The sequence below is a fragment of the Pseudophryne corroboree genome, chromosome 4, assembly GCF_028390025.1.
Source record: "Pseudophryne corroboree isolate aPseCor3 chromosome 4, aPseCor3.hap2, whole genome shotgun sequence".
Classification (NCBI taxonomy): Eukaryota; Metazoa; Chordata; class Amphibia; order Anura; family Myobatrachidae; genus Pseudophryne; species Pseudophryne corroboree.
In genome coordinates, this window is record NC_086447.1 from 934,022,898 (window position 1) to 934,050,139 (window position 27,242).

General features: G+C 45.0%; 1 protein-coding gene across 1 annotated transcript in view; it reads right to left on the reverse strand.

Annotated features, from left to right (window-relative positions):
• The window catches only part of USH2A (usherin), a 1,656,840-nt gene that overhangs the window by 598,451 nt on the left and 1,031,147 nt on the right, over nt 1–27,242 (reverse strand). The window contains exon 40 of the mRNA XM_063919430.1: nt 25,924–26,103. Coding sequence (XP_063775500.1) covers nt 25,924–26,103 — 180 coding nt within the window. The remainder of the gene's footprint in view (nt 1–25,923; nt 26,104–27,242) is intronic.

Sequence of the window (27,242 nt, forward strand, 5' to 3'; positions counted from 1 at the left end):
AACATCTTTTATAGCGATAATCATATATCGAATACATTTAGCCACTCTTGGCTGTAATTTTGCATCATCGTAGTCGACACTGGAGTCTGTATCCGTGTCGGTATCTGTGTCAACTATTTGGGATAGTGTGCGCTTCTGAGACCCCGAAGGTCCCGGCGACATTGGGACAGACATGGTTTGACTTCCTGACTGTTCCCTAGCCTCAGCTTTGTCTAATCTTTTGTGCAATGAATTTACATTAGCACTTAAGACATTCCACATATCCATCCAGTCAGGTGTCGGCACTGCCGACAGAGACCTTACATTCATACACTCCCCCTCCTCCTTAGGTGAGCCTTCAACCTCACACATGTCGACACACGCGTACCGACACACCCCACACACACAGGGAAGCTCTTTTCTGCCCACCAGGCCCTTTGGAGAGACAGAGAGAGAGTATGCCAGCACACACCCCAGCGCTATATGACCCAGGAAAAAACACAGAATGTTTACCCAGTAGTGCTGTTATGAAAGTATATGTGCCAATTATGTGCCCCCCCCCTCTTGAAAAACCCACTGTCACTGTCAGTAAGCAGGGGAGAGTCCAGGGAGCTTCCTCTCAGCGCTGTGCTGTGGAGAAAATGGCGCTGGTGAGTTCTGAGGGAGAAGCCCCGCCCCCTTGGCGGCAGGCTTCTGTCCCGCTCAAAATTCCCAAAAACATGGCGGGGGCTCTTTATATACATGTACAGTGCCCAGCTGTACATGTATATATGTACTTTTGCCATTAGAGAGGTTTTTATTGCTGCCCAGGGCGCCCCCCCTGCGCCCTGCACCCTTACAGTGACCAAAGTGTGTGAGGTGAATGGGAGCAATGGCGCACAGCTGCAGTGCTGTGCGTTACCTCTATGAAGATCATTGGATCAAGATGTCTTCTGCCACCTCTGAAGTCTTCTTTTCTTCTCATACTCACCCGGCTTCTATCTTCCGGCTCTGCGAGGAGGACGGCGGCGCGGCTCTGGGACGGACGGCGAGGATGAGACCTGCGTACCAATCCCTCTGGAGCTAATGGTGTCCAGTAGCCTAAGAAACAGAGCCTTGAAACTCAGAGAAGTAGGTCTGTTTCTCTCTCCTCAGTCCCTCGATGCAGGGAGTCTGTTGCCAGCAGGCTCCCTGAAAATAAAAAACCTAACTAAAATACTTTCTTAACAGGAAACTTAGGAGAGCTCCCTGAAAGCACCCAGTCTCCACTGGGCACAGTATCAAACTGAGGTCTGGAGGAGGGGCATAGAGGGAGGAGCCAGTGCACACCCAGATCCAAAGTCTTTCTTAAAGTGCCCATGTCTCCTGCGGAGCCCGTCTATCCCCATGGTCCTTACGGAGTCCCCAGCATCCTCTAGGACGTTAGAGAAATAAAACTGAGTTTTTAAGATTTCTTTTTTAAATATTTTCAATAATAAAAATCATTAAAAAAAATAGATGTGTACGAAAACGTCATCAATATCTTCTATTTATGCTTTTTTTGTCATTTCTCTAAGAAATGTCTTTCTACAAAACATCCACTAATTCTAAAACTGTCTTTCATTTCCTAAGCTCGCTGCTTGACTCTTTGATGCCGATGTAGAAAGAAGTTTCAGTTCACCTTATAAAGAAAAAAACTTGAAACTTCCAGTCTTCAGGCAAAATAAAGTGTATTCAAAATTTATATACTGTAGAATGTCTTTGTTTTGAACTTGAGCAGCCTGAGAGTCTCCCCTACTTTCCCTGTCATCCGACTCATTCCTTCCTCTACCGTCTCCTGATTATTATGCAACAATGCCTTCAACTTGTGGTTTCCATTATTTAACTACATGCACAGCCATAGCTAACCCTTCCTGATCAATCTCCAATCCATACAGGTCTGACTGATAAAAGAGCCAATTAGATTTAAGCAAATTAAGGGACATCACCAATGTCAACCAGTTATTAAAGGGATACGGAGTTTCGTGCATACCAAATACACACTCAAGAACACAAATATAAAGCTATTAATATTATGCGGCTACAAACAGTATGACAATGATACAAATAAATGATATTAGAAGATACAGAGGGCTCGGCACCCAAAACATTCCCTGCAATCAGGAAGTCAGTGGGGACCACCTCCATAGATAAAAAAATAATAATAAGCATTTCTTTTTTTTTATTATTATTATTAAAAATAAAGTTAAAAAACATTTTAGAACATTTTTGTTCTGAAAAAAGTATTTTCAAAGACACTTTTTTTTTCCAAATTCTGCAAATTTAGCAGCTGCATTAAACACATGTGCAAGAAATGAATTCAGATGGTAGAACCTGAGCTCTTGTGTGTGGGCCGGTTAGGGTTAGGCGGTGGGAGGGGTGGGTTAGGCTTACCCAACCCCATCAGGAGTCTACTGGACCGCATTACTATTTTTATTTGCTCTGGGGTAGGCGGGGAAGAGAGAACAGGGTCAGGTGATTGTATCTAACCTCCATCAATCAGGTGTCCGTGGTCTGAAAAGTAGCAAGCCGCGTGAGTCTTGTAACAAACCGCCAGGATACGAGAGCGGCTGGTTCGCTGTGTGTGGCTACATCTCTAAGTCTGTGAAATGGGAAGCTCTAGGCAGCAACTCAGGGACTACCATGAGAACGCACCAAAAGTATCTGTCTCGTGGGAACATTGTAGGCAAGTAGCCAGAAATCTGTTCAAGTTTTAAATGACTATATTATAGTATATACAGTAGTATATGTATATTATATCGCCCTGTGAAACTTACAATGGAACTTATTGAAGATAGGATTAATTTTTTTGACGTAACCATTCAAAAAGTGGGATCCACATTTGTATCTATGATATATTTATATATGACGTAACTTAACCTGTAGCAGTAGTTATTTATGTTAGAATTTGCCCACATGGCAAATATTACACTGAGAAAACGGAATGCGCTGCACTACATAGCTCTGCTATCCGTAGTGCCATAAAGAAAGGGAAATGCAATCAACCAGTAGCGCGGCATTCTGCCCAGACCCTGCATAACTTGTCTTCTCTCCAATATAAAATATTTGACCACATACCAAAGATAATCAGAAAATGTGATAGGTTCCAAAAAACTATATACAATTATCATCTCAGTGGATCTATACTTTAGATTCACTTGACCCTAAAGCGCTTAATTAAAATTTGGGCCTCCAAGAGTGTATAAGGTGAGGAAAAAACTGGAGAATAAGAGGAGGACAAGAAAAAACTGGAGAATAAGAGGAGGACAAGAAAAAACTGGAGAATAAGAGGAGGACAAGAAAAAACTGGAGAATAAGAGGAGGACAATGTACAGTAGTAGGGAGGGAGAGAGAATATTAAAGAGGACTTGGAAAGGGTAGAAAGGGGGGTCACTATGCTCAGAGATTCTTGGTCTTTTCTGCCTAGTGCACATTTAGACATTGGCCTCCGGGCCCCCACTGGCCTTCTGGCCCACTGGGCTCTTTGAGATAGATAGACAGACAGACAGATAGATAGATAGACAGATAGATAGATAGATAGATAGATAGATAGATAGATAGATAGATAGATAGATAGATAATATATGACCATGCTGGAACAGAAGTCATCACCGGGTATTTGTAATATAATGTAAATCTTGCCAACAACACCTACTCACATTACCGCTACGTACTTTCTGCCCGGTTCCTCTAAATGATGATAAATAATACACGTCCAGGTCATTAAATAACCGCCAGCATGAGCTACAAGCCAATTCAACTAATGATCTATAGGATTAACTTATCACAAGGTCATCACATAAAAGGTGTCATTCAAAAATAATCTAACTTTATTAACAGCAATAAACAGCAATGCAAACATTCCAGCTGTCCTCCATAATGTGTGTTTTATCCACAATTATTCTGTATTTGATATAGATCCTAGCAGTGATGCCAGGATTTTACAGTATGTAAGGGCTATGATGTTGCCAGAGGTAATAAAAATTACAACTGGCGTATAAACTAAGCATTCAGCGGAAACAAAGAGGGAAATAAATATGGTTCATTCATAAGAAAATGACTATTAAGATCTATATAATTTGTACTGCAGTATTTGATCGTATAGTTATTGGAAGCCGCTAAATGATCAAGTATGGAACGTTTTAAGGTACAGTGAGTATGAGTGAAGGGTATTACTGTATTTACTGACACTAAAATGCACAACGCATGGTAAATTATAGAATTATATATAATCTGTAATAATGAAAGCTATAGCAGTTATTAGATAAGTAAAACTGTAAACTGGCGCAACCCAGGATCACCGTTTCCCTCTGCCCGTATGGGCACAATTCCTCACACAGCAAATGTTTGCAAGCAGAAACACACTTAACATAGTAACATAGTAACATAGTAACTAAGGTTGAAAAAAGACAATTGTCCATCGAGTTCAACCTATTTGTGGTCTCCTATGCAGTCTTATTATAGGACTAGTTATTTTTATGTTAGGACTAGTTAGAGTAACTATAATGTTGCCTACGCACCATAACCCTGAATATCTTTATCCAATAGGAATTTATCTAACCTATTCTTAAAGGTGTTGACTGAGTCCGCCATTACTACTCTCTCAGACAGGGAATTCCAAACACGTATTGTCCTTACTGTGAAAAAACCTTTTTGCCTCAATGTGCGGAAACTCCTCTCCTCTAACCTGAGCGAGTGACCACGTGTCCTCTGTGCTGATCTTATAGAAAACAGGTCCCTCCCAAGCTCTGTGTATTGACCCCTTATATATTTGTAGATGTTGATCATGTCCCCTCTTAGTCTCCTCTTTTCCAATGTAAACATGCCTAGCCTTACAAGCCTTTCCTCGTATTCCAGGGTCTCCATGCCCTTGATTAGTTTGGTCGCCCGCCTCTGAACCTTTTCTAGCTCCAGGATATCCTTTTTGTAGTATGGTGCCCAGAACTGCACACAGTATTCAAGATGAGGTCTCACTATTGATTTATATAATGGGAGTATAATACTCTCGTCCCCTGCATCAATTCTTGCTCAGTGAGGCAATTACTCTGCGGAGAGCAATGTAATTATTTACTTTCCTCACTACTGTTAGGTTTAGCGGTCAGCGCTACAAACCTTCACTTTAGTTTAGAAAACGGTAACTTTTAGGGTTCGGTCTCAGCTACAGGGAAATTAGGATTTATGTATGTAAATTTTTCACCACTGTCCGGTGCGCTGTGAACGGTGATGGGTGTGGATCGTTGGGTCGACAGTAACTAGGTCGACACCTGGAATATGTCGACGCGGTCATTAGGTCAACGTGGGAAGGATCGACATGGAAAAGGGTCGACATGAGTTTTTTTTATTTTTCTTTGGTGTCGTTTTCTTCGCAAAGGGACCGGGAACTCCAATTAGTGCACCGTGTCCCCTCGCGTGGCTCATGGCTTCGGGCAAGGTGCCTCGCTCAGCTGCCGATGCACTCGGCACAGGTTACTATTCACAATCGTAGTCCACGTGGATAGCAAAGTATGGAAAAGTGTAAAAAATTAAGAAGAAGAAAAAGGCTAAAAACTCACGTCGTCCTTTTCATGCGTCGACCTTTGCCGCGTCGACCTAGTGATCATGTTGAACTAATGACCGTGTCGACATAATGCACATCGACCAAAAGTGGCCGACCTAATGAGTGTCCACCTAAGTGTGGTTTACCTATAGACCGATACCACTGTGATACCTTATGAATCAACACTAAGCGATAATCAGTAATAATAATAACAGTCACTATGGGGGGCATCTAAGTGGAATCATTTGTGAGAGTCAAAACACCAATCTGAAACCACCTAAAATTGTCCCTTCTTCCTTCTTGAATGGTGGAATATTCCCGGTGACCAACAAACTCCTCCCTCACCGCGGTGACGCATCTTACATTGCCCATAGACTAATTATCAGTTTTACCATTGTTGTGAATTGTCGCTGGATGTAACAGGGAAAGGAAATGACCTTTTATTCTTTTTGGCTGAGGCGTGATTAATAAAATAATAAAGTGATGTTTCTCCCAAATTACAATCAATCTACAGAACTAATTGCTGCTGGATGCTACGGCGGCAGATTCTATTAACACAAGGGGAGTAGATTTTAATCAAACAGAGGAAGTTCATAATTATCTACAACCAGGATTGGCACAAGCGCCGCGTCCAGCCGTAAAACGTAATCATCTCTCTTAGGTGCGGGGAGAGAGAATAAACCAGATTATAAGAATAGCGGAATAATTACTGTTGACATCATAATTCTTCAGCGTTCCGTGTGGTTTGTGTGCGCAGTAAATGGGACTCATTTGTTGAAGGTCCTTTTGAAGCCAAGTTTTTAAATGACAGTTGGTTACATTGTAGCCTCTATATTAACGCATAGGACAAGGGTACATTGTCTCCCTATAGTCTACAAATAACCAGATTTGATTGTTACCATGAAGCTTATTCTGATTTACGTTTATAACCGCCAGTCGCAATACCGACACCGGAATCCCGGCATCTTAAAATCCCAAAGGTCGACATGCCAACCAACAGGGACTATTCCCACTCATGGGTGTCCACAACACCCATAGAGTGGGAATATAGCGGGATGGAGTCACGTGACCAGCGGTCAGGAGACCAACGGTCACATGACTTACCCCTACATTCCGCCCCCTCACAATCCCAACGGTCGGCATGCCGACCAACAGGTACTTTTCCTACTTGTGGGTGTCCAGGACACCTATAGAGTGGGAATAGAATCCAGACGAACGCAGGTCGCTACAGATCACGCAAGAGTCTTGCTGAATTGCCCCGCCCCCCTTCCGCCGGGATACCGCCGTCGGCATTGTGACTGGCGGTCTCCTGACACCCGGCCACACATACCCAACTCCTTATTCTGTGTCTTAAATAGCACATGTGCTGTAACCCATGGCAACCTCTGAGTGCTTTCTCTTATACAGCGTAACACACATGACTAATGAAAGCTAACTTGTGATTGGCTGCTATGAATTACATCGTGAGATTTACAGATTAGTTCTCGCAAAGTAAAAAGTAATAGAATTGGAAACTAAAACGTAATAGAACATATTCAGCCAACTACAGTGGTGCGGGACTGCGCAGCGCCTGGCGTAAACCTTACCTGTATACTAACCCACACACAGGGCGAGGAGTCCTGCTGTGGACGCAATGGACGAGTGGTTTGTGCAACCGGCCTTCCCATGGGCGGAGGGGGGATTGTAGTATACCTGCAATTGGGTGGGGTGGGGGAGCGCCTTCCCACGGGCGGAGGGGGGATTGTAGTATACCTGCAATTGGGTGGAGTGGGGCAGCGCTGTACAGACAATATTTGGCCATTGGCATCAGTATACAATCTATGGCGCAGACATGCTTAGGGGTCTAGTTATTAACATGATTTTTACTAAAATAATGTGAAAAGGGGGGGTTTCTGTTTTCACCCCCTTTTCACATTATTTTAGTATCACCTGGATGTAATAAAGGGCATTTGGAGCAATTTTCATGAAAAACTGCTCCAAACCCTTTACTTCACTTTTTTAGTAACCCACATCACATTCCCCCCATACTTATAATAAGAATTTACCCACCGGTAATTCTATTTCTCGTAGTCCGTAGTGGATGCTGGGAACTCCGTAAGGACCATAGGGAATAGACGGGCTCCGCAGGAGACTGGGCACTCTAAAAGAAAGATTAGGTACTATCTGGTGTGCACTGGCTCCTCCCTCTATGCCCCTCCTCCAGACCTCAGTTAAGGAAACTGTGCCCGGAAGAGCTGACACAACAAGGAAAGGATTTGGAATCCAGGGTAAGACTCATACCAGCCACACCAATCACACCGTACAACTTGTGATAACCATACCCAGTTAACAGTATGAACAACAACTGAGCCTCAGTAACAGATGGCTCATAACAATAGCCCTTTAGTTAAGCAATAACTATATACATGTATTGCAGAGAGTCCGCACTTGGGACGGGCGCCCAGCATCCACTACGGACTACGAGAAATAGAATTACCGGTGAGTAAATTCTTATTTTCTCTGACGTCCTAGTGGATGCTGGGAACTCCGTAAGGACCATGGGGATTATACCAAAGCTCCCAAATGGGCGGGAGAGTGCGGATGACTCTGCAGCACCGCATGAGCAAACTCAAGGTCCTCCTCAGCCAGGGTATCAAACTTGTAGAACTTAGCAAACTTGTTTGACCCCGACCAAGTAGCAGCTCGGCAAAGCTGTAAAGCAGAGACCCCTCGGGCAGCCGCCCAAGAAGAGCCCACCTTCCTTGTGGAATGGGCTTTCACCATTTTGGATGCGGCAATCCAGCCGCAGAGTGAACCAGCTGAATCGTGCTATAGATCCAGCGAACAATAGTCTGCTTCGAAGCAGGAGCGCCAACCTTGTTGGCTGCATACAGAATAAACAGCGAGTCAGACTTTCTGACTCCCGCCTTTCTGGAAACATAAATTTTCAAAGCCCGGACTACGTCCAGCAACTTGGAATCATCCAAGTCCCTAGTAGCCGCAGGCACCACAATAGGCTGGTTCAAATGAAACGATGATACCACCCTAGGAAGAAATTGGGGACGAGTCCTCAATTCTGCCCTGTCCATATGGAAGATCAGATAAGGGTTTTTACATGACAAAATCGCCAATACTGACACACGCCTAGCCGAAGCTAAGGCCAATAGCATGACCACTTTCCACGTGATATATTTTAGCTCCATGGTCTTAAGTGGCTCAAACCAGTGGGATTTCAGGAAATCCAACACAACGTTAAGATCCCAAGGTGCCACCGGTGGCACAAAAGGAGGCTGAATATGCAGCACCCCCAGAACAACGTCTGAACTTCAGGCAGTGAAGCCAGTTCATTTTTAGAGAAAATGTATAGGGCCAAAATCTTGACCTTTATGGATCCTAATTTTAGGCCCATAGTCACTCCTGACTGTAGGAAGTGCAGGAATCGACCCCGCTGGAATTCCTCTGTAGGGCCTTCCCGGCCTCACACCAAACAACCTATTTTCGCCATATACAGTGAAAAAGTCTTGCTGTCACGTCTTTCCTAGCCTTTATCAGCGTAGGAATAACTGCATCCGGAATGCCCTTTTCCGCTAGGATCCGGTGTTCAACCGCCATGCCGTCAAGTGCAGCCGCGGTAAATTTTGGAACAGACAGGGCCCCTGTTGCAACATGTCCTGTCTGAGAGGCAGAAGCCCTGAGTCCTCTGAGAGCATTTCCTGCAGCTCCGGGTACCGAGTCCTTCTTGGCCAATTCGGAGCATAGAATATTGTTTTCACTCCTCCTTTTATTACAATTCTCAGCCCTTGGGTATGAGAGGAAGAGGAGGGAATACAGAGACCGACTGGAACACCCACAGTGTTACTAGTGCGACCACAGCTATCACCTGAGGGTCCCTTGACCCGGCGTATAACCTTTTTTTAGCTTTTTATTGAGGTGGGACGCCAGCTAGTCCACCTTAGGCAGTTCCCATCAATTTGCAAACTGCGTGAAGACTTCCTGATGAAGTCCCCACTTTCCCGGGTGGAGGTCGTGCCTGCTGAGGAAGTCTGCTTCCCAGATGTCCACTCCCGGAACGAACACTGCTGACAGTGCTCTTACTTGATTCTCCGCCCAGCGAAGAATTCTGGTGGCTTCTACCCTCGCCACCCTGCTCCTTGTGCCGCCTTGGCGGTTTACATGAACCGCTGCGGTCTGACTGGATCAGAACCGGTTGGTCGCGAAGCAGGATCTCCGCTTGACTTAGGGCGTTGTATATGGCCCTTAGTTCCAGGATATTGATGTGAAGGCAAGTCAGTTGACTTGACCACAGACCTTGGAAATTTCTTCCCTGTGTAACTGCCCCCCACCCTCGGAGGCTTGCATCCGTGGACACCAGGATCCAGTCCTGAATGCCGAATCTGCGGCCCTCGAGAAGGTGAGCACTCTGCAGCCACCACAGGAGAGACACCCTGGCCCTGGGGGATAGGGTGATTAACCGATGCATCTGAAGAGGTGATCCGGACTACTTGTCCAGTAAGTCCCATTGGAAGGTCCTCGCATGGAACCTGCCTAAGAGGATGGCCTCGTATGATGCCACCATCCTTCCCAGGACTCGAGTGCAGTGATGCACTGACACCTGTTTTGGTTTTAATAGATTCCTGACCAGTGTCATGAGCTCCTGAGCTCTCTCTATCGGGAGATAACCCTTTTCTGGTCTGTGTCTAGGATCATGCCTAGGAGAGGCAGATGAGCTGTAGGAACCAACTGCGACTTTGGAATATATAGAATCCAGCCGTGTTGCCGTTACACTTCCAGAGAAAGTGATACGCTGTTCAGCAACTGCTCTCTTGATCTCGCTTTTATGAGGAGATCATCCAAGTACGTGATAATAGTGACACCTTGCTTCCGCAGGAGCACAATCATATCCGCCATTACCATGGTGAATATTCTCGGGGCCGTGGAGAGACCAAATGGCAACATCTGAAATTGGTAATGACAATCCCGTACCGCAATTCTGAGGTACGCCTAATGAGGTGGATAAATGGGGACCTGAAGGTATGCATCCCTTATGTCCCGATTCACAATAAAGTATCCCCCTTTTTAGGCTTGCACTGACCGCTCTTAGCGATTCCATCTTGAACTTGAACCTTCTCAGGTATCTGTTCAGGGATTTTTAATTCAATATGGGTCTGACCGAACCGTCTGGTTTCGGGATTACAACATGGTCTAATAATAACACCCTCTTGTTGAAGGAGGGGACCCTTGACGACCACCTGTTAAAGATACAATTTGTGAATTGCAGATAACACTGGCTCCCTCTCTTGGGGGGAAGCCTGCAGGGCCGTCGGTGAGGGGGCATCTTCTCACAGTCCAGCTTGTATCCCTGAGACACAATATCTATTGCCCAGGGATCGAACAGGGAGGGAACCCACTTGTGGCTGAACTTACGAAGGCGTGTCCCCACCGGGCCTAGCTCCGCCTGTGGAGCCCCAGCGACATTGGTGTATTTTTTCTTTTTTTTTCTTTTTTCTTTTTTTAGGGGCCGGGGAGGACTTCTGTTCCTGGGAACTAGCTGCCCGGCTCTGACAAGAAAGGACGCCCCTCAGACTTTCTTGTTTCTTTATACGAAAGGCTGCATTTAATAATGTCGTGCTTTCAGAGGCTGTGCAGGAATATAAGGCAAACTAGCAGAATTACCAGCTATAGCTGTGGAGACCAGGCCCGAGAACCCTTCTCCACACAATCCTCAGCCTTCCATATGCCTCTTAAGTCGGCATCATCTGTCCAATGCATATTCTACAGGACACGTCAAGCAGAGATCGACATAGCTTTGACTCTAGGACCCAGTATACTCATGTCTCTTTGGGCATGCTTTATAACTATATATCTATCACTTAAGACAGCATCTTTAATATATTTACTAGGGTCTCAATCTCTGCTGATAAGGTTCCTGTCCACGCTGCCACAGCGCTATAAACCCATGCCGACACAATCGCCGGTCAGGGTAGTATACTAGAATGTGCACGCTATCTGCAGGATCCCTGAGAATAGCAAGTGCTACCGTCTGTGCAAACAGGACACCCTAGGGGAAGATTCTCAACACATCCTGGGAAAGGATACAGCCTGAGAATTCTCTTGTGGGAACCTGCCGTCTCTTGTCTGGAGATTCCCGCTCTTTTTTCTCATGAGAGGAGGGAAATTTACCTCAGCTTCTTCCCCTTAAACATGTGTACTCTCGTGTCAGGAACAGATGAGTCATCAGTGATATGCAAATCATCTATTATTACAATAATCATATTGAATACCTTCTAGCCATCTTGGCTGTAACTTTGCATTATCGTAGTCGACAGTGGAGTTAAACTCTGTGTCGATACCAGTGTTTGTTATTTTGGATAGTGAGCATTGTGAGACTCTGAAGGTCTCTGTGACATAGGGACAGACATGGGTAGATTTCCTGTATGTTCCCTAACCTTTTGTGCAATAAATTCACCTTAGCACTTACACATATCCAAACAGGTGTCGGCGTTGTCGACGGAGACACCCTCTCACACACATATCCGCTCTATCACCTCCTTAGAGGAGCCTTTTACCTCAGACATGTCGACACACGCGTACCGACACACCACACACACAGGGGATGCTCTATTTGAGGACAGTTCCCCCACAAGGCCCTTTGGAGAGACAGAGAGAGAGTATGCCAGCACACACCCCAGCGCTATATAACCCAGGGATTACACTACAACTGAGTGTGTACCCAGTAGCTGCTGTATATACAAATTTTGCGCCTAAATTTATGTGCCCCCCCCTTGGATGCGGATGGTGATAAATAGACAAGCCTTTTAGAGTGATACAGTGGAGAGAGATAAAGGGGGTAATTCCGAGTTGTTCGCTCGCTAGCTGCTTTTAGCAGCTTTGCACACGCTAAGCCGCCGCCCTCTGGGAGTGTATTTTAGCTTAGCAGAATTGCGAACGCAAGATTAGCAGAATTGCAAATAGAAATTTCTTAGCAGTTTCTGAGTAGCTCCAGACCTACTCCTACACTGCGATCAGTTCAGTCCTTTTCGTTCCTGGTTTGACGTCACAAACACACCCAGCGTTCACCCAGACACTCCCCCGTTTCTCCAGCCACTCCCCCGTTTCTCCAGACACTCTCCCGTTTTTCCTGGCACGCCTGCGTTTTTTCGCACACTCCCAAAAAACGTCCAGTTTTCGCCCAGAAACACCCACTTCCTGTCAATTACACTCCGATCACTTCAACGAGGAAAAATCTTCGTTCGGGCGTGAGTAAATCTACTAAGTTTTGTGTTAAAATACTAACCACATGCGCATTTTTGCCTTAATCGCTCCGTTGCGAAAATCGTCAACAAGCGAACAACTCGGAATGACCCCAAAGTACCAGCCAATCAGCTCCCATCTGCCATGTTACAGGCTGTGTTTGAATAATGACAGTTAGGAGCTGGTTTGCTGGTACTTTATCTCTCTGCAAGTCTTAGTACATTTGCCTATGTTTCCTATCACATACACACTAGAGTTCATTTTTGTTGGAAGCCAATTAAGCTACCAGTATATTCTGGACTGTGGGATGAAACCAGAGAACCTGGAGACAAGCAGTGGAAGCACATACAAACTCCGTTGGGAATTGACCCAAGTTTTCAGTGCTGTATGACAGTAATGCTAATCACTACACCAACCATGCTGTGTAAGGAGCCCCCAAAGAAACCTACCTCTAGGGGCCTGTAAATCAATCCGAACATTTATGCAAATGTTCCTGAAATTCAGACTGATTGACGTGATCAGTAGGAACAGCAGTGGTGCAAGTACGCGGGTACGCTCGGGTACGGAGTACCCTTAAGAATATGGCAGCGGGTACTCAGTACCACCTGCCACACACTTTGCACCCGTGACCGCCATGACCACAAATATAGTGCACCACAAAGTAACAAAACCATGGTGCTTGGCAGCATCACAGCTCCTCCCACATTGTCAGGGTTACTAGGAGCGCAGCTGTGATGTCATTTCCTCCTCTGGCGGCTGTGGCTGGCGTGAAGAGAGGAGCCTGATTGCACTTTCCTACAGGGTCTCTTGCTGGGAACATTCATTTCTAATATAATATGGACACTATTATATATGTCTATTATTATGGGGGTATTACTACATATTTCTATTGTAATGTGGACACTACTATATATTTCTATTATACCAGGGGCACTACTACACTATATATTCCTGTTATAATGGAGGCATTATTATATATTGTTATTACATTGGGGGCATTACTATATATATTTATTATACTGGGGGCTTTACTATATATATATTTTTATTATACTGGAGATAGTACTATATATTTTTAGCCTTGCCTCCACAGTGCATAGAAAAGGGTCTTTGTAGTGTCGCCATGCCACTAGTGTCATGTAGCTACTCCCACTTGTGGCATGTGGCCACGCTCACTCACAACACATGGCCACGCCCATTTCTCAGCACTCAGTACCACAAAAAAAATAATTCTACTTGCACCACTGAGGAACAGACACCTGTAATAATATCACTGCACCCAGTGACTGGACTGCTCACGTGTGATGTTACTGCACCCAGTGACTGGACTGCTCACATGTAATGTCACTGCACCCAGTGACTGGACTGCTCACATGTAATGTCACTGCACCCAGTGACTGGACTGCTCACATGTAATGTCACTGCACCCAGTGACTGGACTGCTCACATGTAATGTCACTGCACCCAGTGACTGTACTGCTCACATGTAATGTTACTGCACCCAGTGACTGGACTGCTCACATGTAATATCACTGCACCCAGTGACTGGACTGCTCACGTGTAATGTCACTGCACCCAGTGACTGGACTGCTCACGTGTAATATCACTGCACCCAGTGACTGGACTGCTCACGTGTAATGTCACTGCACCCAGTGACTGGACAGCTCACATGTAATGTCACTGCACCCAGTGACTGGACTGCTCACATGTAATGTCACTGCACCCAGTGACTGGACTGCTCACATGTAATGTTACTGCACCAAGTGACTGGACTGCTCACATGTAATGTTACTGCGCCCAGTGACTGGACTGCTTACATGTAATATCACTGCACCCAGTGACTGGACTGCTCACGTGTAATATCACTGCACCCAGTGACTGGACTGCTCACGTGTAATGTCACTGCACCCAGTGACTGGACTGCTCACATGTAATGTCACTGCACCCAGTGACTGGACTGCTCACATGTAATGTCACTGCACTCAGTGACTGGACTGCTCACATGTAATGTCACTGCACCCAGTGACTGGACTGCTCACATGTAATGTCACTGCACCCAGTGACTGGACTGCTCACATGTAATGTCACTGCACCCAGTGACTGGACTGCTCACATGTAATTTCAATGTACCCAGTGACTGGACTGCTCACATGTAATGTTACTGCACCAAGTGACTGGACTGCTCACATGTAATGTTACTGCACCAAGTGACTGGACTGCTCACATGTAATGTTACTGCACCCAGTGACTGGACTGCTCACATGTAATGTCACTGCACCCAGTGACTGGACTGCTCACATGTAATGTTACAGCACCAAGTGACTGGACTGCTCACATGTAATGTTACTGCGCCCAGTGACTGGACTGCTCACATGTAATGTTACTGCACCCAGTGACTGGACTGCTCACGTGTAATGTCACTGCACCCGGTGACTGGACTGCTCACGTGTAATGTTACTGCACTCAGTGACTGGACTGCTCACGTGTAATGTCACTGCACCCAGTGACTGGACTGCTCACGTGTAATGTTACTGCACCCAGTGACTGAACTGCTCACGTGTAATGTCACTGCACCCAGTGACTGGACTGCTCACATGTAATGTCACTGCACCCAAGTGACTGGACTGTTCACATGTAATGTTACTGCACCAAGTGACTGGACTGCTCACATGTAATGTTACTGCACCCAGTGACTGGACTGCTCACATGTAATGTCATCACTGCACCCAGTGACTGGACTGCTCACATGTAATGTCACTGCACCCAGTGACTGGACTGCTCACATGTAATGTTACTGCACCAAGCGACTGGACTGCTCACATGTAATGTTACTGCGCCCAGTGACTGGACTGCTCACATGTAATGTTACTGCACCAAGTGACTGGACTGCTCACATGTAATGTTACTGCGCCCAGTGACTGGACTGCTCACATGTAATGTTACTGCACCCAGTGACTGGATTGCTCACGTGTAATGTCACTGCACCCAGTGACTGGACTGCTCACATGTAATGTTACTGCACCCAGTGACTGGACTGCTCACGTGTAATGTGACTGATAAGATGAGGGTATTTTTCAGGGATATTGAATGGGAAGGTTTGTTTTTAGGAAAAAATACTACGGAGAAATGGGAGGTACTAAAATTCTTGCTAGCTAAAAATACACTCAAATTTATTCCTACGAGCAGCAAAAAAAGGAATAAAAATCATAAACCGATGTGGCTTAACAAAAAGATTAAGGAACTTATGGGCAAGAAAAGGCGAGCATTTAAAAAATACAAATCTTACGGGCAAGCAGAGTCATTTCAGCACTATAAGGAATGTAACAAAATATGCAAAAAGGAAATAAGAGCGGTTAAAGTAGAAACTGAAAAACTAGTAGCAAAGGAAAGCAAAGCAAATCCCAAAAAATTCTTTAAATACAATAATAGCAAGAGATTAAAGAAGGAGAGTATAGGCCCTTTAAAAGACAAGTTGGGAGTCTTAAGCAAAAATGATAATGACATAGCGGACACACTAAATTAGTTTTTTTCAACAGTATTTACTAGAGAGGACCCAATTCAGGGACTAACATATAATCTCAATAATGAGAATATCCCACTGATAGGTACTTATTTAAGCGAGGAAGTAGTCTGTGACCGATTAAAACATTTAAAGATTAATAAGTCACCAGGTCCCGATGGTATTCACCAAAGGGTTCTAATGGAGCTTCATTCTGAACTTGCAAAACTGCTATTTTTGATCTTTAAGGATTCAGTAACATCAGGTATGGTTCCCAAAGACTGGCGTATAGCGGAAGTAGTGCCTATATTCAAAAAGGCAAGTAAAGCTGAACCAGGTAATTATAGACCAATTAGTCTTACATCTATAGTGGGGAATGTATTGGAAGATATTCTAAGAGATAGTGTTCAGAAGTTCCTTGAAGTCAATAAGGTCATTAAAAGGAATCAACATGGGTTTATGAAGGACAGATCCTGTCAAACCAACTTACTTGGCTTTTATGAAACAGTAAGCGCAAACCTAGATCAGGGTAAAGACGTGGAAGTAATCTTTTTAGACTTTGCCAAAGCGTTCGATACTGTACCACACATGAGACTTATATACAAGCTACAAGAATCAGGGCTAGGAAGCACAATATGCACTTGGGTCAAAAACTGGTTAGATAATAGGGAGCAGCGCGTTGTGGTTAATGGATCTTTTTCAACTTGGACTGAAGTGCTAAGTGGTGTTCCGCAAGGCTCAGTATTAGGACCGCTATTGTTCAATATTTTCATTAACGACCTAACAGAAGGTCTAGAGAGCATGGTGTCAATTTTTGCAGATGATACCAAATTGTGTAAAGTTATAAATGCGGAGGGGGATGCTGAGTCGCTTCAGAATGACTTAGTTAAATTAGAAGCTTGGGCAGCGAAATGGAGAATGCGCTTCAATATAGACAAGTGTAAGGTAATGCACTGTGGTAACAAGAACAAAACTAACACCTACCTACTAAATGGGGTAAAATTAGGGGATTCTGTACTGGAAAAGGACTTAGGTGTCCTCATAGATAGCAAACTAAGCAGTAGTACCCAAAGTAGGACTGCAGCAAAGAAGGCTAATAAGATATTAGCATGCATAAAACGGGGAATTGATGCTAGGGATGAGAGTATTATACTCCCGTTATATAAATCACTTGTGAGGCCACACCTTGAATACTGTGTACAATTCTGGGCACCTTACTACAAAAAGGATATCCTGGAGCTAGAAAAGGTTCAAAGGTGGGCGACCAAACTAATTAAGGGTATGGAGACGCTGGAAAACGAGGAAAGGCTTGCAAGACTAGGCATGTTTACACTGGAAAAGAGGAGATTAAGAGGGGACATGATCAACATTTACAAATATATAAGGGGACAATATACAGATCTTACGCAGGACCTGTTTTTGGTTAGATAAACACAGAGAACTCGTGGACACTCGCTCAGGTTAAAGGAGAGGAGATTCCACACAATACGGCGTAAAGGCTTTTTTACGGTAAGGATGATACGTGTTTGGAATTCCCTGCCTGAGGGAGTTGTAATGGCCAACTCAGTCAACACCTTTAAGAATGGGTTAGATAAATTCCTAATGGATAAGGATATCCAGGGTTACGGGGCATAGTCACGCACTACGGTTATTATAAAAAAGAGGGGTTAATCGGAACGGCAGTCATCAACTTCAGTCAAAATTTTATACAAAATAATCGTGCATAGGAGACCAAAAATAGGTAAAACCCGATGGACATTTGTCTTTTTTCAACCTTAGATACTATGTTACTATGTTACATGTAATGTCACTGCACCCAGTGACTGGACTGCTCACATGTAATGTCACTGCACCCAGTGACTGGACTGCTCACATGTAATGTTACTGCACCCAGTGACTGGACTGCTCACATGTAATGTTACTGCACCCAGTGACTGGACTGCTCACATGTAATGTTACTGCACCCAGTGACTGGACTGCTCACGTGTGATGTCACTGCACAGTGACTGGACTGCTCACATGTAATGTTACTGCACCCAGTGACTGGACTGCTCACATGTAAAGTCACTGCACCCAGTGACTGGACTGCTCACATGTAATGTCACTGCACCCAGTGACTGGACTGCTCACATGTAATGTGACTGGACTGCTCACATGTAATGTCACTGCACCCAGTGACTGGACTGCTCACATGTAATGTCACTGCACCCAGTGACTGGACTGCTCACATGTAATGTCACTGTACCCAGTGACTGGACTGCTCACATGTAATGTCACTGCACCCAGTGACTGGACTGCTCACATGTAATGTTACTGCACCCAGTGACTGGACTGCTCACATGTAATGTTACTGCACCCAGTGACTGGACTGCTCACATGTAATGTCACTGCACCCAGTGACTGGACTGCTCACATGTAATGTTACTGCACCAAGTGACTGGACTGCTCACATGTAATGTTACTGCGCCCAGTGACTGGACTGCTCACATGTAATATCACTGCACCCAGTGACTGGACTGCTCACATGTAATATCACTGCACCCAGTGACTGGACTGCTCACGTGTAATGTCACTGCACCGAGTGACTGGACTGCTCACATGTAATGTCACTGCACCCAGTGACTGGACTGCTCACATGTAATGTCACTGCACCCAGTGACTGGACTGCTCACATTTAATGTTACTGCACCAAGTGACTGGACTGCTCACATGTAATGTTACTGCGCCCAGTGACTGGACTGCTCACATGTAATGTTACTGCACCAAGTGACTGGACTGCTCACATGTAATGTTACTGCGCCCAGTGACTGGACTGCTCACATGTAATGTTACTGCACCCAGTGACTGGACTGCTCACGTGTAATGTCACTGCACCCAGTGACTGGACTGCTCACATGTAATGTTACTGCACCCAGTGACTGGACTGCTCACGTGTAATGTCACTGCACCCAGTGACTGGACTGCTCACGTGTAATGTTACTGCACCCAGTGACTGGACTGCTCACGTGTAATGTCACTGCACCCAGTGACTGGACTGCTCACATGTAATGTCATCACTGCACCCAGTGACTGGACTGCTCACATGTAATGTTACTGCACCAAGTGACTGAACTGCTCACATGTAATGTTACTGCACCAAGTGACTGGACTGCTCACATGTAATGTCAATGCGCCCAGTGACTGGACTGCTCACATGTAATGTTACTGCACCCAGTGACTGGACTGCTCACATGTAATGTCACTGCACCCAGTGACTGGACTGCTCACATGTAATGTTACTGCGCCCAGTGACTGGACTGCTCACATGTAATGTCACTGCACCCAGTGACTGGACTGCTCACATGTAATGTCACTGTACCCAGTGACTGGACTGCTCACATGTAATGTCACTGCACCCAGTGACTGGACTGCTCACATGTAATGTCACTGTACCCAGTGACTGGACTGCTCACATGTAATGTCACTGCACCCAGTGACTGGACTGCTCACATGTAATGTTACTGCACCCAGTGACTGGACTGCTCACATGTAATGTTACTGCGCCCAGTGACTGGACTGCTCACATGTAATGTCACTGCACCCAGTGACTGGACTGCTCACATGTAATGTCACTGCACCCAGTGACTGGACTGCTCACATGTAATGTTACTGCGCCCAGTGACTGGACTGCTCACATGTAATGTCACTGCACCCAGTGACTGGACTGCTCACATGTAATGTCATCACTGCACCCAGTGACTGGACTGCTCACATGTAATGTCACTGCGCCCAGTGACTGGACTGCTCACATGTAATGTTACTGCACCCAGTGACTGGACTGCTCACATGTAATGTCACTGCACCCAGTGACTGGACTGCTCACATGTAATGTTACTGTGCCCAGGACTGGACTGCTCACATGTAATGTTACTGCGCCCAGTGACTGGACTGCTCACATGTAATGTTACTGCACCCAATGACTGGACTGCTCACATGTAATGTCACTGCACCCAGTGACTGGACTGCTCACATGTAATGTCACTGCGCTCAGTGACTGGACTGCTCACATGTAATGTCACTGCACCCAGTGACTGGACTGCTCACATGTAATGTCACTGCACCGAGTGACTGGACTGCCCACATGTAATGTTACTGCACCCAGTGACTGGACTGCTCACATGTAATGTCACTGCACCCAGTGACTGGACTGCTCACATGTAATGTTACTGCACCCAGTGACTGGACTGCTCACATGTAATGTTACTGCACCCAGTGACTGGACTGCTCACATGTAATGTCACTGCACCCAGTGACTGGACTGCTCACATGTACTGTTACTGCACCCAGTGACTGGACTGCTCACATGTAATGTCACTGCACCCAGTGACTGGACTGCTCACATGTAATGTTACTGCGCCCAGTGACTGGACTGCTCACATGTAATGTCACTGCACCCAGTGACTGGACTGCTCACATGTAATGTCACTGCGCCCAGTGACTGGACTGCTCACATGTAATGTCACTGCACCCAGTGACTGGACTGCTCACATGTAATGTCACTGCACCCAGTGACTGGACTGCCCACATGTAATGTTACTGCACCCAGTGACTGGACTGCTCACATGTAATGTCACTGCACCCAGTGACTGGACTGCTCACATGTAATGTTACTGCACCCAGTGACTGGACTGCTCACATGTAATGTTACTGCACCCAGTGACTGGGCTACTCACATGTAATTTTACTGCACCCAGTGACTGGACTGCTCACATGTACTGTTACTGCACCCAGTGACTGGACTGCTCACATGTAATGTCACTGCACCCAGTGACTGGACTGCTCACATGTAATGTTACTGCGCCCAGTGACTGGACTGCTCACATGTAATGTCACTGCACCCAGTGACTGGACTGCTCACATGTAATGTCATCACTGCACCCAGTGACTGGACTGCTCACATGTAATGTCACTGCGCCAAGTGACTGGACTGCTCACATGTAATATCACTGCACCCAGTGACTGGACTGCTCACATGTAATGTCACTGCACCCAGTGACTGGACTGCTCACATGTAATGTTACTGCGCCCAGGACTGGACTGCTCACATGTAATGTTACTGCGCCCAGTGACTGGACTGCTCACATGTAATGTTACTGCACCCAGTGACTGGACTGCTCACATGTAATGTCACTGCACCCAGTGACTGGACTGCTCACATGTAATGTCACTGCGCCCAGTGACTGGACTGCTCACATGTAATGTCACTACACCCAGTGACTGGACTGCTCACATGTAATGTCACTGCACCCAGTGACTGGACTGCCCACATGTAATGTTACTGCACCCAGTGACTGGACTGCTCACATGTAATGTCACTGTACCCAGTGACTGGGCTACTCACATGTAATTTTACTGCACCCAGTGACTGGACTGCTCACATGTACTGTTACTGCACCCAGTGACTGGACTGCTCACATGTAATGTTACTGCACCCAGTGACTGGACTGCTCACATGTAATGTCACTGCGCCCAGTGACTGGACTGCTCACATGTAATGTTACTGCACCCAGTGACTGGACTGGACTGACTAACATGGGTACTAAAAAAGTTTTACCAAAGCACTAACCAATGACGATTACAGGTCATCATTGCTACATAAGGTGAAAGATGTCCCTAACGCAAGGGAAAATACTTATCTTAGTTGTATGTATGTAAACGCCAGAAACATTACTGGTAAAAAGGGCGAACTAGAAATACTTGCAGCAAGCAAACAGTATGATATTATAGGCATTACTGAAACTTGGTGGGATGAATCTCATGATTGGACAGTCAATCTAGAGGGCTATACACTGTTTAGGAGAGACAGACTAAATAAAAAGGGTGGAGGGGTGTGTCTTTACGTAAAGCCGTCTTTAAAACCTGATATATGGGAAGATATTCAGGAGGGGACTGTAGACACTGTCGAGACATTATGGGTAGAAATTGCATGCGGGGAAAAAGGAATAAAAAAGTTAGTATTGGGTGTATGCTATAGGCAGCCTGGTATCAACGCATCTGATGAGGAATTGTTACTAAAGCAAATTGAAAGAGCAGCAGGAGTAGGAGATATAGTAGTGATGGGAGATTTTAACTATCCAGAGATAAACTGGAAAAACTAATCATGTGATACTGCTAGGGGCAATATGTTTTTAAACACACTTAATGATAACTACTTAGTTCAACTAATTGAGGAACCAACTGGGTACAATGCAATCTTAGACCTGGTATTAACAAACAATGGGGATTTGGTATCAGGTATTATAGTAGGGGAACCCATAGGAAACAGCGACCACAATATGGTCACATTCAATATCAGTTTCCATAAACAGCCCTATACTGGCTCAACTAGGACTCTATACTTTAGCAAAGCAAATTTTGATAAGATGAGGGTATTTTTCAGGGATATTGAATGGGAAGGTTTGTTTTTAGGAAAAAATACTACGGAGAAATGGGAGGTACTAAAATTCTTGCTAGCTAAAAATACACTCAAATTTATTCCTACGAGCAGCAAAAAAAGGAATAAAAATCATAAACCGATGTGGCTTAACAAAAAGATTAAGGAACTTATGGGCAAGAAAAGGCGAGCATTTAAAAAATACAAATCTTACGGGCAAGCAGAGTCATTTCAGCACTATAAGGAATGTAACAAAATATGCAAAAAGGAAATAAGAGCGGCTAAAGTAGAAACTGAAAAACTAGTAGCAAAGGAAAGCAAAGCAAATCCCAAAAAATTCTTAAATACATTAATAGCAAGAGATTAAAGAAGGAGAGTATAGGCCCTTTAAAAGACAAGTTGGGAGTCTTAAGCAAAAATTATAATGACATAGCGGACACACTAAATTAGTTTTTTTCAACAGTATTTACTAGAGAGGACCCAATTCAGGGACTAACATATAATCTCAATAATGAGAATATCCCACTGATAGGTACTTATTTAAGCGAGGAAGTAGTCTGTGACCGATTAAAACATTTAAAGATTAATAAGTCACCAGGTCCCGATGGTATTCACCAAAGGGTTCTAATGGAGCTTCATTCTGAACTTGCAAAACCGCTATTTTTGATCTTTAAGGATTCAGTAATATCAGGTATGGTTCCCAAAGACTGGCGTATAGCGGAAGTAGTGCCTATATTCAAAAAGGCAAGTAAAGCTGAACCAGGTAATTATAGACCAATTAGTCTTACATCTATAGTGGGGAATGTATTGGAAGATATTCTAAGAGATAGTGTTCAGAAGTTCCTTGAAGTCAATAAGGTCATTAAAAGGAATCAACATGGGTTTATGAAGGACAGATCCTGTCAAACCAACTTACTTGGCTTTTATGAAACAGTAAGCGCAAACCTAGATCAGGGTAAAGAGGTGGATGTAATCTTTTTAGATTTTGCCAAAGCCTTCGATACTGTACCACACATGAGACTTATCTACAAGCTACAAGAATCAGGGCTAGGAAGCACAATATGCACTTGGGTCAAAAACTGGTTAGATAATAGGGAGCAGCGCGTTGTGGTTAATGGATCTTTTTCAACTTGGACTGAAGTGCTAAGTGGTGTTCCGCAAGGCTCAGTATTAGGACCGCTATTGTTCAATATTTTCATTAACGACCTAACAGAAGGTCTAGAGAGCATGGTGTCAATTTTTGCAGATGATACCAAATTGTGTAAAGTTATAAATGCGGAGGGGGATGCTGAGTCGCTTCAGAATGACTTAGTTAAATTAGAAGCTTGGGCAGCGAAATGGAGAATGCGCTTCAATACAGACAAGTGTAAGGTAATGCACTGTGGTAACAAGAACAAAACTAACACCTACCTACTAAATGGGGTAAAATTAGGGGATTCTGTACTGGAAAAGGACTTAGGTGTCCTCATAGATAGCAAACTAAGCAGTAGTACCCAAAGTAGGACTGCAGCAAAGAAGGCTAATAAGATATTAGCATGCATAAAACGGGGAATTGATGCTAGGGATGAGAGTATTATACTCCCATTATATAAATCACTTGTGAGGCCACACCTTGAATACTGTGTACAATTCTGGGCACCTTACTACAAAAAGGATATCCTGGAGCTAGAAAAGGTTCAAAGGTGGGCGACCAAACTAATTAAGGGTATGGAGACGCTGGAAAACGAGGAAAGGCTTGCAAGACTAGGCATGTTTACACTGGAAAAGAGGAGATTAAGAGGGGACATGATCAACATTTACAAATATATAAGGGGACAATATACAGATCTTGCGCAGGACCTGTTTTTGGTTAGATAAACACAGAGAACTCGTGGACACTCGCTCAGGTTAAAGGAGAGGAGATTCCACACAATACGGCGTAAAGGCTTTTTTACGGTAAGGATGATACGTGTTTGGAATTCCCTGCCTGAGGGAGTTGTAATGGCCAACTCAGTCAACACCTTTAAGAATGGGTTAGATAAATTCCTAATGGATAAGGATATCCAGGGTTACGGGGCATAGTCACGCACTACGGTTATTATAAAAAAGAGGGGTTAATCGGAACGGCAGTCTTCAACTTCCGTCAAAATTTTATACAAAATAATCGTGCATAGGAGACCAAAAATAGGTAAAACCCGATGGACATTTGTCTTTTTTCAACCTTAGATACTATGTTACTATGTTACATGTAATGTCACTGCACCCAGTGACTGGACTGCTCACATGTAATGTCACTGCACCCAGTGACTGGACTGCTCACATGTAATGTTACTGCACCCAGTGACTGGACTGCTCACATGTAATGTTACTGCACCCAGTGACTGGACTGCTCACATGTAATGTCACTGCACCCAGTGACTGGACTGCTCACGTGTGATGTCACTGCACAGTGACTGGACTGCTCACATGTAATGTTACTGCACCCAGTGACTGGACTGCTCACATGTAAAGTCACTGCACCCAGTGACTGGACTGCTCACATGTAATGTCACTGCACCCAGTGACTGGACTGCTCACATGTAATGTGACTGGACTGCTCACATGTAATGTCACTGCACCCAGTGACTGGACTGCTCACATGTAATGTCACTGCACCCAGTGACTGGACTGCTCACATGTAATGTCACTGTACCCAGTGACTGGACTGCTCACATGTAATGTCACTGCACCCAGTGACTGGACTGCTCACATGTAATGTTACTGCACCCAGTGACTGGACTGCTCAGATGTAATGTTACTGCACCCAGTGACTGGACTGCTCACATGTAATGTCACTGCACCCAGTGACTGGACTGCTCACATGTAATGTTACTGCACCAAGTGACTGGACTGCTCACATGTAATGTTACTGCGCCCAGTGACTGGACTGCTCACATGTAATATCACTGCACCCAGTGACTGGACTGCTCACATGTAATATCACTGCACCCAGTGACTGGACTGCTCACGTGTAATGTCACTGCACCGAGTGACTGGACTGCTCACATGTAATGTCACTGCACCCAGTGACTGGACTGCTCACATGTAATGTCACTGCACCCAGTGACTGGACTGCTCACATGTAATGTTACTGCACCCAGTGACTGGACTGCTCACATGTAATGTTACTGCACCCAGTGACTGGACTGCTCACATGTAATGTTACACCGTTTTCCTGGAGTTTGCTGACAGTTCGTGGTATCACTAACAACCCAGAATGCAGAACATGACGTCACATCTATGAGTACCTACCTCCGGGGGGCATGGTGATTACGCTGGGGTCACTTGTGACATGACCCTGGCTGTTAGACGCATTCACTTCAACAGTGTAACTAGAGAACGGGACCAGACCGCGGACAGACACCCACTTCTTACTCTCATGACTCTGATGCAATATCCTTTTGGAATGGGAAATGTTGCGAATTTCATCACCTGTTAATACAATAAAAACATATTAAGGTGACAACAAACAATCATTGCTAGTTCCATGTAGGAAAGTGAGTAACGCTGGAGCAGCTCATTAGTGGCTGATCATAATATTATATAACAATCCGGCAGTGGCGAAATGCGCAGGGTGGTGCTGTTGGAAATTTTTGGGATCTTCTTTCCTGCTTCGTATTCTGGATATCTGAGGACGTTGATGCTGAGTTGGTTTTCTGCAGACTCTTGGGATACTGTATATTTCTGGATATTATTGTTTATAAAAGTTGCTATTTGATTTTCCTGTGTTGGAGACATTCTACGGAAGCCCTCCATCCTCACTCCCAGTCCACCCCACTCCTGTTCACTGTCACCACTCTCCATCTTACCAGCCCCTTTCTATACCTCCCCCTCTCCCCTCCCATCACCACACCTGTTCCATTCCCCCTTCCTTCTAGGTACCCACATCTTTCATCCTATTCCCCCACACACTTCCCCCTTTCCCTATTGCCGTTCCAACAATAATCCAGGCATGCCTTTCATCTATCCACCCATCCATTCCAATGCATTTGGTCTATTTTGCCCACATCAACAAACCGCTATCCTCCTTATCAAGTTCTGTTTAATATTCACTATAACAGCAACAAGTGCCAATTTTTTCAAGTCACATCATTCCCACTTCCAAGATGGCGTCCACGATATCGCGATCTTTTAATCACCTATATCCAACCCTCCGCTCCCTTTTGCTCGTCTCAGACATACCTTTCTCACTCTAACAACCTCTATCCCCCTGTCAAGTCTTATATTTCTCCTAGATTCATGTTGTATCTCATTTCTATCATATTGCCACCTTACTTTACAGCCAAGCAATTTAATTCTATTAACCCGAGTATGTGCCATCAACTTATGTCACATTATTCCCACATCCAAAATGGCGTCCGCGATCTCGCGATTTTTGATTACCTTCAGTCCTCCGGATTTGTCGTCATAGCGTCGCTACCGCGGTCTCTTAGCAACCGCTCACACGGGCAGTAATTACAACTGTCATCCGACACCTCCTGATTGGTCAGTCTGACCTTCTGCTGACATAAAAGCCCGCTCCCCACACCGGACCATACGGAACCCGGAAGTGAACAAGCCTTAGGGCGAAA